Raw genomic sequence first — 17,210 nt, 5'->3', positions numbered from 1 at the left:
GCTTGGGATGGTGGTTTCGGAATCCTCTAATAGGAGGCGAGTTGATCAGAGTCCCCTCAGATTGATAGTAGACCTCTGCATATCAGGATAAGATCTTAGGCATTCGTTCGAATCATGTGGGGGAGATAGCCCTCTGAGACTGTCTCTTCCTGGTTTTCGGTGAATGGTTCTTATGCTCCACTCTCCACGGTTTGGATCTAGGCAGCTGCGGAAGGCTCGGTTCATCCGACATTGGGAGCCAAGATGGTATTTCCACCAGCAAGATCTCCAGTGTGTCCCATATTTTGCTCAGATCTGATGGAGTATGCACTGTCAGATGAAGCCCGTTAGCCCATATCACTTGGCCAAACAGTAACATCCAGGTATACTGTATATTCTTCTCCCGCAGAACATCCAGTAATGGCTTCAGGATTCGACACTTAGCCAAAGTAGACAGTGCAATGTCCTGATAGAAGTGTAAGGTGGAATCACCGTATTTAACAGGAGCCTTTTCCCTAGCGGCTGCAAGTATTTGCGAAGTGTCTACAAAAGATAATAGACCACAAATGACATCCTGCGGCGGATCACCTTGCTTTGGCTTGGGGCGTAGCACCCTATGTATGTGCTCGATAATAATGCCCGCCGCTCTGTCAAGGCCCAGTAGAGCACTGAAAATTTCCTGCGCCACTTTCCTCAAGGCTTCATTTGCAAACTGTTGAGAGAGGCCCTTGATTCTTACATTCCTCCTTCTGCTCCTGTTTTCCTGGTCCTCGATGAGCAAGTGGGCCTAACTAATAAATTCTGCATGGTGTGAGGACCGGGACGCCACTGCTTCTGAGAAAGCCACTATGTTAGTCTGTCCCGTTTCCAATACCTCTACTCGGTGGCCCAAGTCCTGTAGATCTGCTTTTATTTCTGCTAGTTTCTCCATCACAGGTCTGATGGCCTGGAGGATTGTTTTCTTGAGAAATGCTTTTGTGATAGGGGCCGCAGCGGCAGTCGACTCACCCCAGTCACTATCGGCAATGCTATTCTTGTCCGAGTCTGCATGACCTCCTGCTCTCTCCGGATCAATTCTATATATAGCTATAACTTCGTCTTTTAGAATATTACGAATATTCTAAAAGACGAAGTTAGAGCAATATTACAAATATTTGTAAAATACACATATAGACTGTAATTTAGCTAATATAGTGCTATAATCATTTTTTTTTTTTTGTCTAAGTTTTTTTGCCTCCCAGTTTTGGAAAATATGTACACTATAAAAAAAATTACTATAGCACTATATTAGCTAAATTGCAGTCTATATGTGTATTTTATGAATATTCGCTATATTGCTATAACTTCGTTTTTTAGCATATTCGTAATATTCTAAAAGACGAAGTTATAGCAATAGAGCGAATAAATTCGTTATTTAGAATATTCGTCTTTTTTTTTTTCAATGTGTACTGTTATTCCACTTTGGCATACTGCAAGCGTCCCTGTAACCAAGGGAATGCCTGTGGGTTAGAATATACCATCGGATCTGAGTTTTCACGATCTCAGGGAAAACTCAGATCCGATGGTATTTTCTAACCCACAGGTGTTCCCATGGTGACGGGGACACTTGTCGGGGAGAAGTATGCGAACAACTGGGTGTTTACAAAAAAGGTATGAGAATGTTTCACAACACCTACCCTACATGGCGGTATGCTTGAAGGCAATGTGCACCTTCAGAGGCAATTTTTGTTTATGATTGCGTTTTACTCATTTTTCAATAAAAATAATATTTTCATTTGGCCTTTATTAAAAATATTGAGCCGTTCTGTTACAAAGGGTTAACAGTTTTTCTAACTTTGTGACTGGTACTTTCATTTTCACTTTGTGCCAGTTATCTAATAACCCTTATCTCTAAATACTTATTTAAGCCACATTCTTATCAGTAAGATAAGAACTGAGCTATAATGAGTGTCTATAATGTCAGAGAGCAGAGATAAGGAGTCCGTCTGCTCCTCAACTGACAGAAAAGAGAGAAAATCCATAGGCTGCTAGTACAGCTTCTCCACTATATACACAAAAAAGTGTTCCATATTTTTAATAAAGACCAAAGATCAAAATGAGTATAATCAGTGGCATAGCTTGGGTTGGCAGCACCCGGGGCAAGTCAATTAATAATGCCCCCATAGGGCTCCTATTATAAATAAGGCCTCCTATAGTGTCCCCAGCAGTAACAAGGCCCCTCTATAAAGTACCCCTATAGAGCCCACAGTAGTAATAAAGTCCCCTATAGTGTATTCAGTAGTTATACCTCATACAGTGGTCCAAGTATTTATAAAGACCCCTGTAGTAGCCCCAGTATTTTTAAAGACCCATCGCAGTATAATTATTATTATTATATGTAATACCCCCTCTGTATTGTTATTATTATAGCCCCATCTGTATTATGAGTATATTAAGGCCTCTCTGTATTAATAGTATGATGATCCACTCTGTGAGAAGAGAAGTATTTCTTCAGTTAAGACCCGGGCTTGCTGCCCAGGGGGGTCATTTTTGTGGGTAAAATGGATGTCTTTGCCAATTGCGTGATTTAATATTTTTATCCCTCCTAAAAAAATTAGCAAAAAAATTATGTCCCCCACAAAATAAAAAAAAGCTCCCCAGGGACCCCACAAGAAAACAGCACTCACACAGCAGTGCACTCCACTCCCTTACTGGTCTGAGCGGTGCAGCAGGCACTGTTTACTTTACTTTATTGAAATTGTGACTGAGCTTCTTCTTCTGCTGCAGTGTCTTTCCCGCTTGGAAGGTGGACGGAGCCTATCAGTGACTGGGTAGGACAGGACTGGAGTGCCAGCACTGCCCTGGTGATTCATAAGGGCGCGCACGCTCCTTCTGAAACCGCTCCTCATTCTGCGCAGTGCAGCAGAGCAGAATTAAAAGTCAGTTCACATTTGGTGCCAGCGCCCAGGGCAACGGCCCCCCTGACCTCCCCCCCACGCTAAGCCACTGAGTACAATGCCTTAAGAAAACAAATTGCCCCCAAAGGTGTACATTGTCTTTAACTTGAAAACTGATTTTGAAGGTGACAGACTCTTTTCAATTACCTAATTTTTTTAACTGTATGCTTCATGTTAATTCAATATTTAACATCTCCCTGCGCTTGATTTCTAATGTAAAAAAGTTGTAAAAGTCGCCGGTCTTGATAAATCTCCTGTGGACCAACCATGGTTGAAAACACGTTAAACTAAGTGACCAATAAAATAAGCTTGAAAGTGAGGTGTGAAATTAGTAAACTAAATGTACATTAAAGGGGTTATCCTGTTCTTTAAAAGTGATGGCTTCTTCTTAGGCTACTTTCACACTCGCGTTTTGCCTTTCCGTTTGTGAGATCCGGTATGGGCTCTCACAAGAGGTCCAAAACGGATCAGTTTTGCCCTAATGCATTCTGAATGGAAAAGGATCCGCTCAGAATGCATCAGTTTGCCTCAGTTCCGTCTCCATTCCGTCCTGGAGGCGGACACCATGCGGTTGTATTATTGTAACGAATCCGTTTTTCAGATCCATGACGGATCCGCCCAAAACGCGAGTGTGAAAGTAGCCTTAGGATAAGCCATCAATATTAGATCAGGGAGAGTCCAACTCTTGGCAGCCCTGCCAATCAGTGAACTTTTTTAGCTCCTGTGCCTAAGCTTTGTCCCATTCATGTAACCCCTCTAAATGCTATGCAAATTAGATGACCTTATTTTTGATTTTTTGGGATAGGTATGATGGAATAACTATAGTGAGAAATGGAGGGACACACGGCAATGTTTCAGTAAGATGGGTCATTAAGCGGAACAGCAGTGACGTATCACCTGTGACCACCGACATCCTGCCAGATTCTGGAGTACTTCAGTTTTCACAGGGGCAAATGATGGCAACAGTTCCCCTCACAATAGTATCAGATCTTGTTCCTGAAGAAGCTGAGGCCTATCTGTTACAGATCTTTGCAGCTCAAGGTGGAGCAGAACTTGGCTCTCCAACAGAGGTTTGTATTCTGAAATTTTTTATTTTTTTCTTATATTCCATCCACAGAAATGTAAGCTTAATATTATATTTTCTTGGCGTGACCATCTGTGTTTTGCAGCTTCTGTTCTACATCCTAGACAGTGATGATGTATACGGTTCGATTCAATTTCATGCCATACAAGAGCAGAAAATTGAGAGCAGTCCTGAGGGGCGATACTTGACCTTGAGTTTTCTGAGGCAAGGTGGAACCCGAGGAGATGTGAGATTAGTTTATGATGCATTGTACATCCCGGCTGGACCATTGGATCCTATGAGAGCAAAAGACAGAGTCCTTAATGTTTCATCAAGAAATAGTGTTATATTTGAAGAGTCGAGATCAGTTATTACAGTCAAATTGTCAATAAGAAACGATGCATTTCTCCAGAATGGGGCTCATTTTCTTGTACAGGTACAGTATCTTTAAACTGTATGAAAATAGATTGACTAACCTTATGAAAACCTGTAATATGAAGGTGACTAGTGTTAGGGTACTTTCACACTAGCGTTATTCTTTTCCGGTATTGAGTTCCATCCTAAGGGCTCAATACCAGAAAAAAACGCTTCAGTTTTATCCTAACGCATTCTGAATGGAGAGCATTCCGTTCAGGATGCATCAGGATGTCTTCAGTTCAGTCCTTTTACGGTATTTGGCCGGAGAAAATACCGCAGCATGCTGCAGTATTTTCTCCGGCCAAATTTCCAAAACACTTGCCGGAATGTCGGATCCGGCATTCATTCCCATGAAATGCCGGATCCGGTACAAAGTGTTCCGGTACTGCACCTTTAAAAATGCGAAGAAGAAAAAATACTGGATCTGTTTTTCCGGATGACACCGGAAAGACGGATCCGGAATCTCAATGCATTTGTCAGACGGATCCGCATACGCATCCGGCTACAAATGATAACCATTTGCATACGGATTTCCGGATCCGGGAGGCAGTTCCGGCGATGGAACTGCCTGCCGGATCCTCACAACGCAAGTGTGAAAGTACCCTTACCAGGATCTTATCTAGTTAAGCTATAACATCAAGAGGCCCTTTGAACATGTTCCAGTCATGAAAAACCATTGGAAATAACTTTGTAAATTCTGTGGGGAGATTTCTGGCAGAAAAGAGTCACAAACCCTGTGTTTTGCAACTTTCTAAACGCCACTGCAGCAATTTTTTTTCCCACAAGTACCGTTTCTATGCCACCCTCACCACTTTCAGAGAAGGGGGTGTGGTGAGGGTGGGGACCTGGCACATTTACCTTCTTTTACACCAGTTTTACCCCAGCTGGGTACATACTGTAAGTACCTGGCACTCCCAGCAGGGGATGGCAATTTTACTAATTATATATAACCAATGTGTTTGTGTATGGCACTAACTAATATAGTCTTCGCTGAAATTCTGCATCAAATTCTATATTTCATAAGGTATACTCCCTTGTTTACAAAGTTTTTTTGTGCTGTTTTTTGTGATGAAGGGCCATGTGACCAGGTAAATCAGCTCCATGTGGTGTTTGCTCCATTCAAACACACTGTATCTGCACTAACTTCCCAATAGATCAAGTAGAGATGGACGGTGCAGTGTATTTGAAAAGAGGAGATATCACATGGGGGTGGTTTGCCTGGTCACGTGACCCTCCATCAGCAGCCATTTTATGGACAGGACCTCTGTGTGGACAGCACGAAAGACTTGACAAACAAGAGGGCATTCCTTATGAAATATAGAAAATGGTGCAGAATTTCAATAAAAACTATATTAGTAGGTGCCATTTAATCATCTAGTATAAACACCAAAATATGAACCTGTAGATTCTCACAGAAAACTCCCATCAAAAATCTAATTATAGAAGCAGCTATCCCAGGAGGGGAAAGGTGAGGGAGATAAAACGTAACTTTTAATTATAGTCAATAAAAATAATGCACTACACCAAATTAGCCATTAAGTACCAAATAGTCAATAATCAAACAGCCAACCACTGAATTGGGATGCAGTAGATGCAGTAGTCCAGTAGATGATCAATCACAGGGCACAGATAATTAAGGATAATAATAATTGGAAAGTTCTTACCAATCTTTAAGTGCCTCATGCAAATATGATTCAAATGCAAATGCGCTTCAATTGCATGTAGTTGAGCTTTTGCCATTTAATCATCTCACAAACTCATTGGTCAACAGTAACCAGAAAGTGGCTGACCCCTTTAATTAATGCTGGAAGTGTCGGATCATTATGTACCTGGCCGGCAGCCATAAGGAGGACTCTTACGGCCCACTGGACATTGGCCCACCGGGAATCTTCCTGGTGAGTTCTATGGCCAGTCCACCACTGGCTGTCGGCCAAGCGCAAATATTGTGGGTGTATGCGCACCTTAAATATAGGAGTGGTGACCAAGTAGTAGAATGCAGTCTAACAGTTTTTGCTACAGCAGTGGCCTGATGGCTTCATCCTTACGATGGGTAAACTGGCTCCTCAAAGGTTCATGCTTTACTTTTTACTATTCAGAACCCTTTTCTAGTAAAAGACTCATTGATAAATGATATAAAGTCAGGACTTATACCCCAACCATGCCATTTGCTTGTATGGGTCTCATTTACTCTCTGAAGAGCAGGACAGAAGGTAGAAGGAGCATGGTCATGTATAAGAAGGCAAGACTATGCAAGGATGGAAGTGCGAAAGGTTACCAACTACTATCAATGGGGCACTATGGCAACTGAAAATGGGGCTTGCAACTTTTTCAACAACATCCTATGCATGCCGCATGTGACTATCTCTTGTCTCCTGGTAGATCATCTTAAGACTTCACGAAAAGTAGAATATATAGATAAGAAACGCTGTTTTTGAAATACAGTACATATTTTCCCATCATATGATTAGTGATAAATTCCCAGCCATAGCAACAAGAAGAGCCTTTTATGTTTGCAAGCTGTGTTTTTTATTAAAAGACAACAATGTACAGCAACAGTGAAGAAGTCTAACCCTTCAAAGATTACGTAATATAACAGGATTTGCAAGAAGAGCTTGTTGAGATCATGAAAATCTGTGGTTCTTGAAGTAGGTGCCTGGCTGCCCTCCCAGAAAAGCTTTACTTTTCCTTATAAAAGGCTAAAAACAGTGACCCCCTGCTTTATACTAAAAGATTTCTTTTTATACAAACCTCCCTTTCAAGGATAAATGATCCAAAAGATCAGTGTACATGAAAAACACAGCCACAGTGTTAACAAGAAAAGCCCCGACTTTTGTTGTGCTACATGGTTTCGAACAAGCGATTTGGAAAAACTTCCAATATATTTGGGCATTGGGCAAAAAGAAAGAGCCCTTTCGAACTGCAGTCCTGACACTGCTCAAATACTCAATGGAAGGCAAAAGACTATTGAAATGATAGTATTTCAGAATGACTAAGTGTCCGTTTTTCTATCAACATACTGTGAAAATGTCACCTTTTTTTCTGCACTGTATTTAGAGGGATCAGATGATGGGGAGTAGCACATGACTGCAATGGTACGGAGAAACAAGGAGTTTTCTGGGATTATCATATTGATAGCCTGTCCTTAGGATATCAGATCTGCGGGGGTCTGACACCCAGCAACCCTACTGATCAGCTGTCCGGGAGCAGCTCTGGCGCTGGAACTACACAGCTTCATCCATTATGCAGTGGACTGAGCTGGTTACTGCAATGCTGTTCCCTTTCACTTCAATGGGAGCTATGCTGAAGTAACCAGCTTCCTATGTGGATTCTCACCTGTAATCGTGATGTCTAATGACACTACTGAAGCAATGGCTGTCTGTTCTGAGGTTCTGACTAATAAAACTTCCTACTGAATTTTCCTGGGCTTTTGCAGAGCAGCAATCCAGAAATCCAGTGACTACTGCAAATCTTCTTAGCCCTATGTATTCTGCTGTGGTCACTGTAGATGTTTTAAGCTTATTGTCAACCAGTAGCCGTCTCTGCAGTGGTCTAGATTTTGCACCTGGCACCATCACTGCAAGACACAGTGACCACACCAGTAGTGCTGCGCATGCACAGCAAGTATAGTGAGGCCGATGGATGCCCTTACTATATACTGTGACGAGCAGGCCAAGGCAGAGTGCCGAGAGGGAAGGGCGTTGGTGACCTCGCAGGCAATTAGGAGCGCGGGGGAGGTACTGGGCTCTGTGAATGGGCTAACTAAATAGGTGCGCTTGGGCTCTCAGAAAGTTTGCTAGCGCCCTGCTGGCCACTTTGCACCCTATTTTGCATATACAATAAACACATGCCTCCCAACTTTTTGGACATTCAAAGAGGGACACTTATGGTTCATTGTGTGAAATATCAATTTTTCCTGCATATTTATTCAATAGTTTTCCCTTACAAAATTGTGCAAAAATTATTTGAATACTTTATAGACATTCTTAAAATTCCAATTGCATCAAATAATGAAATAAAATACAAGGAGGGCTCTAATATGCTCATGGGAACCAGCCAAACACTTTGTGGATCAGTATTGTAAACGCAATAACAAAAATCTATACCTCGGATGAAAAAGAGAGACATTTATGGAGAAAAGAGGGACTGTCCCTTTAAAAGAGGTCTGTAAAGGTTGTTTTCTGAAGATAGAAAACCCACAAAGAAATACCAAAGATATGTTTTAAAACCAAAAATTAAGTCTGACTGCACAACAGTATGGTAGTGTTACTTACGTAGGCCAAATGTCGGTGACAGATACCCTTTAAAAGAGAACCAGGCAGCAGTTTTATGTCCCCTAAATGGCGACATCCTGTGGGTACTGGGCAGATCTTTCTAAACCTAGCCGTATGTGGCACCCGTTGTACAGTTTAGTCTAGAAAAATACATTTTTAGCCTTTCCCTCTCCATATGCAAATGAAAAATGTCCGCTGGGCGCTAAACTGCAAAGTGTTCTGCCAGCTTGGGTCCAGTTCTGCCCGGCTTCCTATGATTGAGGTGTCAGACACCGAAGACTAGAATGACGGCACAAGCACGGTGTAGGCATCCTAAAGGCATGTGGAGCTGGTGCACAGACCAGGCTGCTTCCACCGTCCGCGGGTTGGTATTCTAGTCTGGGCATCTGACACCGTACATGGTTACAGCAGTTTAGGGGTAAACAATTGCTGACAGGTTCCATTCCATTTTAATTGTGTTCAACAGCAGTCTCAAATAAAGTGTCACCTTCATTGCTCAGTTTTCTTTGATTTCGAAGCTACAAAAAGCGCATACAGTATGTTAGTTACGGTTTTATTACTGTTATGATATAGATTAATACAAATTAAAGGCTAAAATCGGTACATCCCAAAACTCTTACTGCTGACACGAGTGACCAGGCCTCGTTCAGCTGTATCAACGTAACAATAAAAACCTTTTGTCAGAATGTAGGCCCAAATGTTTCTCAAATAAATCATTTTTAGTCTATTTTTAACCTCAAAATAATTTCCACTGATGACTGAGCCAAGTTGAAGCGTAATAATACTGGGCGAATTTGCCAAATATGCCATTTATGTGGAATTCTGTGTTCATGGAATAATTTGCAATTAATTATTGTAATTCATTTTTAGCTAGAATCCACTGACCTGCTGAGACCCAGCCCCCTAGTGCCGCCATTAAGCCCGAGACTCGGAGCGCCGCAAAATGTTTCATTGAAAGTTACTCCTGACATTGCAAATGGAGAAATTGGATTCACAAGTAACCTGCCAATAGTTGTCTCAGAGCCAGAGAATGTCTCCTATAACGTGGTAAGTACAATGGTAATGTGTGACGGTGGCTGTTTGATGTAAATTGTATTTATTTTTCTTTTGTACCATTATTCGATATTCTAAATGCAGGAAGCAACGTATGGTAAGTAATGGGTGCTTCCTTCTGGAAGCTGTTCTTGGGTCCAGGGGCATGTACCGTAGATACTTCTATTGTCATTTTGTCAAAGGGAAAACATACGTACATGCTTATATCGCACATGTAATGCTCTGTTCACATTGCCATACTCAGAGGAGCAGAAATACAGGGAAAACAGAGTGCGGATCTGTCACACGACCCCAGCAGCTCCCGGCAGATACTGTAAGGAGTCCAGATTACATTCAGTTTTTTTGCGGAATCATTGAAATGAATGGTTTCGTATACGGACCGTATACATAATGCAAAAAACGGCCCGTAAACAAAAAAAAAAATCTGTCGTGTGAAAGAGGCCTTATGTGGACATGGCACAACAGTCCGGACAGCTTTGAGTGCTAATAGTGGGGTAACGGGGGCTGTAGGAAAATAAAACAACGTGCAATCCGTTCTCCTTATGAGCAGTAGTACTCATGTAGTACTGCAGGTAATAGTCCAGAATTGTGGTGACAGATTCCCTTTAAAGCAATCACAAAGCATAAAAACATGCTTGCTGTCGTGAAAGCAAAACTTTGGAAGATACCGTACATAAAAAATTGTGGTTTTTCATTTTATGTAATACAATATAAGAAAAAATATGTAAAATAGATTGTTTTCAGGTACATACCTGATGTATTCTTCGCCAGCATTGAACCCCTTCAGGACCTCCCCCGTTAATGTACGGTGGAAGTCCAGCATTTAAACATGGCGGCTGCTCAGAAGCTGAGCCTATGCCAGAGCTGCCGGGGTTCTGCTGCTAATGTGTAAAAATAAAAATAAAATTTAAAATAATTAATAAAAAAATTATGATCATAGGTATCACCGCATTTTTGTCACTTCACCTCCCAAATAAACTTGAATAAACAGTGATCAAAATGTCATACGCACTCCAAAATGGTAATAAAGAGTACAAATGACCCATCAAGAATTAAACCCTCTCACAGCTCAGTAGATGCAACAATAAAGTTATGGGGAAAAATATGGCCATGAAGTTGTTTTATGTATTCAAGAAAAACTACATAAATGTGGTATTGCTGTAATTGTACTGACCTGGGAAGTAAAAGTAAGAGGTTAGTTTGACTGCATAGGGAACGCAGTAAAGGAGGTCATTTATCAATCTGAAATGCGCCTCAATTAGGCGTATTTCAGGCGCAGATAGCAGCGCAAATGTTAGTTGCGCTGTAATCTGCAACTTTTCCCCACTCACGCTAGGTCTAAAAAAATCGGTGTAGCGTGGGCAAGAAAAGGTCTAAATGTAAGACAGCTTGGAAGCTGTCTTACATTTAGAACTGGCGGAGGATCTGCCCGAGTTATGAAGAGGCGCTGGCTTAGGGGTTTATTAAGACCATTATCTAAAATGTCCCGAAATCTCTAAAACTGTGGCAGATTTGTATTTTTTTCATTCTGGCAATTTTCCGGCTTCCCATTACTTCATATGCAACATTAAATAGTACCAGTAGAAATTACAACTTTTCCAGCAAAAAAAATAAAAATAAAAATCACACATCTATGTGAATAGAAAAATAAAAAAAGGTATGGTTTCGGGACGGCAGGGAGTCTAAAACATAAAATAGAAAACCATAAGGTCCTCAAGCGGTTAACATTTGCAGTGTGCCGGCCATGCCATATCACAGCCTGTAAACAGCAGGTCCGCAGTATACAGGCACCGTGTGCGCACCATATCATGGATCAGACCCCTTCACTTCAATGGGTCCGCAATCTAGCAGATACGGAGCGGAGGCATAGAGTGGAAGGCCACATAAGCATTTGCGGACAGATCACGGACCCATCAGCGCTGGCGACACAGATGGTGCCCATGCATGGGCCCTATTCTTCATAATAAGATGTATTTGGTGTCTCCTGACCTTAAGGATGTGCTCCTCAGGAGTTGTGGATGCTCCCTGTTTTCCTGGTCTGATGTGGTAGTAAAACCTCCAGGGGGATTAGTTTCACAAATCTGGGTGACAATCCACGGGACAATGCACATGTCAGAGTGAAAATCGGCAACAGAAATAGATAGGAAATCGGGCCGATTTCTAAGGCAGGTTACCTTGATCCTTTCAGAATCTCTGGCAGTCCCATAGAGAATGGATGGACCCCTCTTCTTGGGGTCAGCAGGGGTCCCAACGATGAAACCCCTACCAATCACATTCCCTGTCCCGTGGATTGGGGATAAGTTAAAAACTTGGCACAGCCCCTTTAATAAATCTCCCACAATATATTAATTTCACTCAAAGTTTAGAGACATTTTGCTCTTTTTTGTACCTTTTTCCTCCCTTTAAGACCTTTATAGTAATGATGTCACCAGTCTGCTTTTCCATTTTGATCTTATTTTATACTGGTTTCAGGTGTCGATTGTGCTACATCGTGATGGAACAGGCGATGATGCGGTTGTATATTGGAGCATCAAACCCTATGGCGTCAATAAGAATTCCATCACTCTCGATGATTTAAGTCCCTTCAATGGATCTGTGACTTTTTTATCTGGTCAGAATACGACAGAGATAAATGTCACCATTAAAGCCGATGATTACCCCGAAGTCAACGAAACTGTGATCATATCATTGGACAGGTATGCGGCCTTTATGTAATAATTTATATAGATTACTGTACCTCTCCATTACGTATCATATAGGCACTGTATCCTGCGTCACATTACGGAGAGATACCAGTAATGGCCACAGTTTAGCAGTGATGCAGCTGCAGTGCTTTTCATTTTTAATGTCGATGCTTTGTTTTTCTTATACATATCTCCACGTTCCTTCCATAGACATATAGACAATTTAAGATACGCCAGGAAAATAACGACATGGAATTGTTTCCATACGGACATGGGCATAAACTACCAGGGTAGCGAGTAGTGATCAGCGGTGTTAACAAAAATTTGATTCTGCTGCTTCGCCGAATTTCACAAAGAAATTTGATTCCTTACAAAATACTTCGGCACGAATTGCATTACATTGTATGTAGTGGACGCAATGTCGGAAACAATGATCGTGCTGTCCCCGTCATTGAACCCGTCAGATGCCATTGATCGCTGAATGTGCCACCTGATATTAAAATTGAGGCCTTTTAGAGGTTAATCAGGGTAAAAAAAACATACCTTTTATCACGTTTTATTACCTCCATTTGCTTGCAGGGAGACTGTCACTGCCATCTTGATTGAAGAAACCACGCAAAATCTTGTGCGGTGACGTAATGACGTCATCACACTGGACAGGCATGGTGACATCAGTCAAGATGGCTGCAATGACCTCTCTGCGAACAAATGGATGAGGTATGTTTCTTTTTTTTATCGGCATTTCAGGAAAAATGTATTTGTTACCACGAAGCGCAAGGAAACTTGACTTTATGGCAAATCAAATTTTTCCTGAAAATTCTGATCTAAGTCAATTTGTTTGACCTCGATTCACTCATCTCTAGTAGCTATCATAGAAACTGCTGTGGGTCCCAACATGGAATGGGGCGTCGCAAAATTATCCACTTTGTCACACTGTACATGATGACCTTTTTGCGTGTGTCGTCTGTGGTATGATATAATATCATAGCGTATACCATGCCTGCACTGTGACATTACTGTGTGCATTACCCCAGTACTGTGACATTACTGTGTGCATTACCCCAGTACTGTGACATTACTGTGTGCATTATCCCTGTACAGTGACATTACTGTGTGCATTACCCTGTACAATGACATTACTGTGTGCATTACCCCTGTACTGTGACATCCCTGTGTGCATTATCCCTCTACTGTGTCATCACTGTTTGCATAATTCCTGCGCTGAAATCTCACTGTGCAGATTATGCATGTACTGTGAAATTACTGTCACAACATCTCTGTACTGTGACATTACTGTGTGCATTTTCCCCTGTACTGTGACATTACTGTGTACATCATCCATGTACTGTGACATTACCCCGTACAGTGACATTACTATGTGCATTATCCCTGTACAGTGACATAACTGTGTGCATTATCCCTGTACTGTGACATTACTGTGTGCATAATCCCTGTACTGTGACATTACTGTGTGCATTACTCCGTACAGCGACATTACTATGTGCAGTATCCCTGTACTGTGACATTACTGTGTGCAGTATCCATGTACTGTGACATTACTGTGTGCATTACCCTGTACAGAGACATTACTGTGTGCAGTATCCCTGTACTGTGACATTACTGTGTGCAGTATCCCTGTACTGTGACATTACTGTGTGCAGTATCCCTGTACTGTGACATTACTGTGTGCAGTATCCCTGTACTGTGACATTACTGTGTGCAGTATCCCTGTACTGTGACATTACTGTGTGCAGTATCCCTGTACTGTGACATTACTGTGTGCAGTATCCCTGTACTGTGACATTACTGTGTGCAGTATCCCTGTACTGTGACATCAGTGTTTGTATAATTCCTGCACTGTATTGTCACTGTGCACATTATGCCTGCAGTGTGCCATCCCCTGTATGTATTATCCCTGTGCTGTGACATTACTGTGTGCATAATTTCACTATTATGACAGCATTGTAGGAATTATTTCTGTGCATTAGGGAAACCAAAATCACCTGAAGCGTTTCATGTTGTAAGGTTTATCATGGTGGAAGGGGACCCAGTCTAGGTGTGCTCTGGTGCCCTATAGTCCATACTACACCCTGCATACGACCAGAATGTACAGAACAGTGTACTGAGCCTCCCAGAAGCAAATGTGATTGCAAGATGCAGCCAATTAGGGACCAATCTTAAAGGGGTTTTAAACCCTGTCAGGAATATGCTCTGGAGGATCCCCTCTGTGTCACAGAGCAGTTCTAGGGGCTGGAGCTTTGGATGGTCAGACATTCGAATGGGGGCCATGTACAGATGTAGCAATCCTCATCCTGATTCCTAACGAGTTAAATAAACAATGGCAAAACATTTGTAATTGACTTTTTAATAGCTTTTGGGAGATGAGATCACACTTATGTCTGTAATAATTTCCCTGATGTTGCCATCCGCCCAGCTCCCTGGTGCTCACAGCCGATCAGGGGGCGACTTTATGCCGAGAACAGGTCACACCTTGAAAGAATACCCAGCGTTTGGTCCTAATAATTGATGATTGTAGTAGTCGTAGTTTAGTCTGCATGGGGAGGATATCTGCATGAAATATTCAGGAATCAACAATATTACGGGAAAGCAAATCCCTGACCTTCTTTCCAGATGAAGCCAAGCTGGATTTGTTCAGCAGCGCTGGTTGTAGCTTGGCAGCCGTCCTGTGGAGAGGGGCTGGCACGGGAGGTGGTAAATGGGTTCGGACACACTGTCTGGTCGTCTCCCATTAGGCAGAGCTGACAATTCTCTTTCGAGGCTTTATAAACAGGGCAGCACCCAACAAATAGCACCCCCCGAAAGTCAGCAGCATTATGTGTGCTCAAGGAATAAAGTGCCTTCTTCTCTCCCCCGTCTTACTGAGGTTTTGGCAGCTCTTTCACCCCCTTCTCTTCCTCCCTGACCCCTTTCCTGTTTTGCCAGGGTAGAGACAGAAAGATTTGTGGTTTACTTTGGGTAAGTGCTATATGTGTGTGCCCTGCGTGAATAATGCACTTCCAAAAATCTCCGATCTTGTTCTCAATCAACTTCTTGCAATATAAACCCTCAGGCCTGTGCATTAGGGCTAATTCAGACGGCCGTATGCTATCCGCAAAAATGCGGATCTGTTTTTTTGCGGATTAGATGCTGACCCATTCACCTCTATGGGACCCGTTTCTATTCCACGGTTCCGCAAAACAAATGGAACATGTCCTATACTTGTCCGTTAAAATCAGGACATGGCCCCATTAAAGTGTATGGGTATCAAAAATACTGAATGCTATCTGTGTTTTAGCGGATCCACAAAAAAACGGATAGCATTTAGTATTATTGCGGACAGCATATGGCCGTCTGAATGAGCCCTTATTGTGATGCTGTGATGTGTGATATGCAGTGGTCTTCAGACGTCTAGTGAAATGTATCTGCTTTCTGTGAAAATAAGACTTTCGGAAAATATTTTTTGTTTGTTTTGTGTTGCAATGGACGAAAGCCCCAGGTAAATCCTGCAGCATAAAACTGACATGCTGGTGATTAAAAAACCTGCAGTGTTAGGCCTCATGCACACGGCCGATGTTTTGGTCCGCATCCGAGCCGCAGTTTTGGCGGCTCGGATGCGGACCCATTCACTTCAATGGGGCCGCAAAATATGCCTCTGTGTGCTGTCCGCATCCGTTGCTCCGTTCCGTGGTCCGCAAAAAAATCCTGTCCTATTCTTGTCCGCGTTTTGTGGACAAGAATAGGCAGTTATAATAATGGCTGTCCGTGCCGTTCTGCAAATTGCGTAACGCACGCGGACGCCATCCGTGTTTTGACGATCCGCAATTTTCGGACCGCAACGCATACAACGGTCGTGGGCATAAGGCCAAAGTCAGGTAAGTCAGCATAAAGCTGAATTCTTGCAATTTTATGAGCTATAAAACATATTTCGGAAGTTCTGTAAAGGACCATATTTCCTATTGTTGTTTTATTATTGACATATTGTGCTAAATATTTTGACCACTAGGTCTCTGAAGTTTTTTATTTTAGTTTTTTGTTTATTGCACCAGACATGCAGATGTCGGGCACTGTTCAATGGGACCATGTCATATAGTCCCACTGAAGATACCCAGTAGTACAAGGTGGCCGGAGAGAATGTGATCCTTCTATCTGTACAAAGAGCTGGACTGATGTTTTTTCCTCAGCTGTTTTCCTGTGGCTCTTAGCTTCAGGGTGCGACAGCCCTATACATACAGTGACTGTACAGTCGGCCTCCACTACAAGTCACCCTATTATTCTTCTATCCTAATATTTAGTGGTGCTACCAATGTCGGCTTTTCTTTATGTATATGTGTAACAGTTTGTTTCTGTTCTGCACACTGAAGGGTCAGTGAAGAAAATCAAGTCCTCAAGTCTGGATTTACCAGTTGCGAACTTACAATACTGGAAAATGACAACCCGGGAGGCAGTGTTTGAGTTCTCCCCATTTTACAGAGGACCTTATAATGTAAAAGTATGTGTATTATTTCATTCCCACAACTCTAAAAGATGAAAACTAAAAGCTGAAATGTCCTAATTGCTTATAGTATTTAGTATTTCTTTTTTTATAAGGTGATCTCTTATTTTGGGCTGAAAACATCAGATAATGATACATAAACTAACGTCCTCAGTAGCTGATGCTTGATAATAGTTTTGTTAACTTAGGGTTGTCGTCTGAAAATGTATAGTAATAGCTAGAGGTGGGTGAAGTTCTCAAAACTTCGATTCGGCTGTTTTCCCGAATTACACTAAGAAATTTGTCACAAAGCGCATTTCTTTGAGCGTAGAGGGC

General features: G+C 42.1%; 1 protein-coding gene across 1 annotated transcript in view; it reads left to right on the top strand.

Moving 5' to 3' along the window:
* The window catches only part of ADGRV1 (adhesion G protein-coupled receptor V1), a 522,269-nt gene that overhangs the window by 70,507 nt on the left and 434,552 nt on the right, over positions 1 to 17,210 (top strand). Inside the window, 6 exon segments of the mRNA XM_044282697.1 lie at positions 3,721 to 3,985; positions 4,085 to 4,414; positions 9,537 to 9,713; positions 12,192 to 12,415; positions 16,765 to 16,846; positions 16,848 to 16,892. Of these exon segments, the coding sequence (XP_044138632.1) occupies positions 3,721 to 3,985; positions 4,085 to 4,414; positions 9,537 to 9,713; positions 12,192 to 12,415; positions 16,765 to 16,846; positions 16,848 to 16,892 (1,123 nt within the window).

The sequence above is a fragment of the Bufo gargarizans genome, chromosome 1 (assembly GCF_014858855.1).
Source record: "Bufo gargarizans isolate SCDJY-AF-19 chromosome 1, ASM1485885v1, whole genome shotgun sequence".
Lineage (NCBI taxonomy): Eukaryota > Metazoa > Chordata > Amphibia > Anura > Bufonidae > Bufo > Bufo gargarizans.
This window is presented reverse-complemented; position numbering and strand designations above follow the sequence as displayed.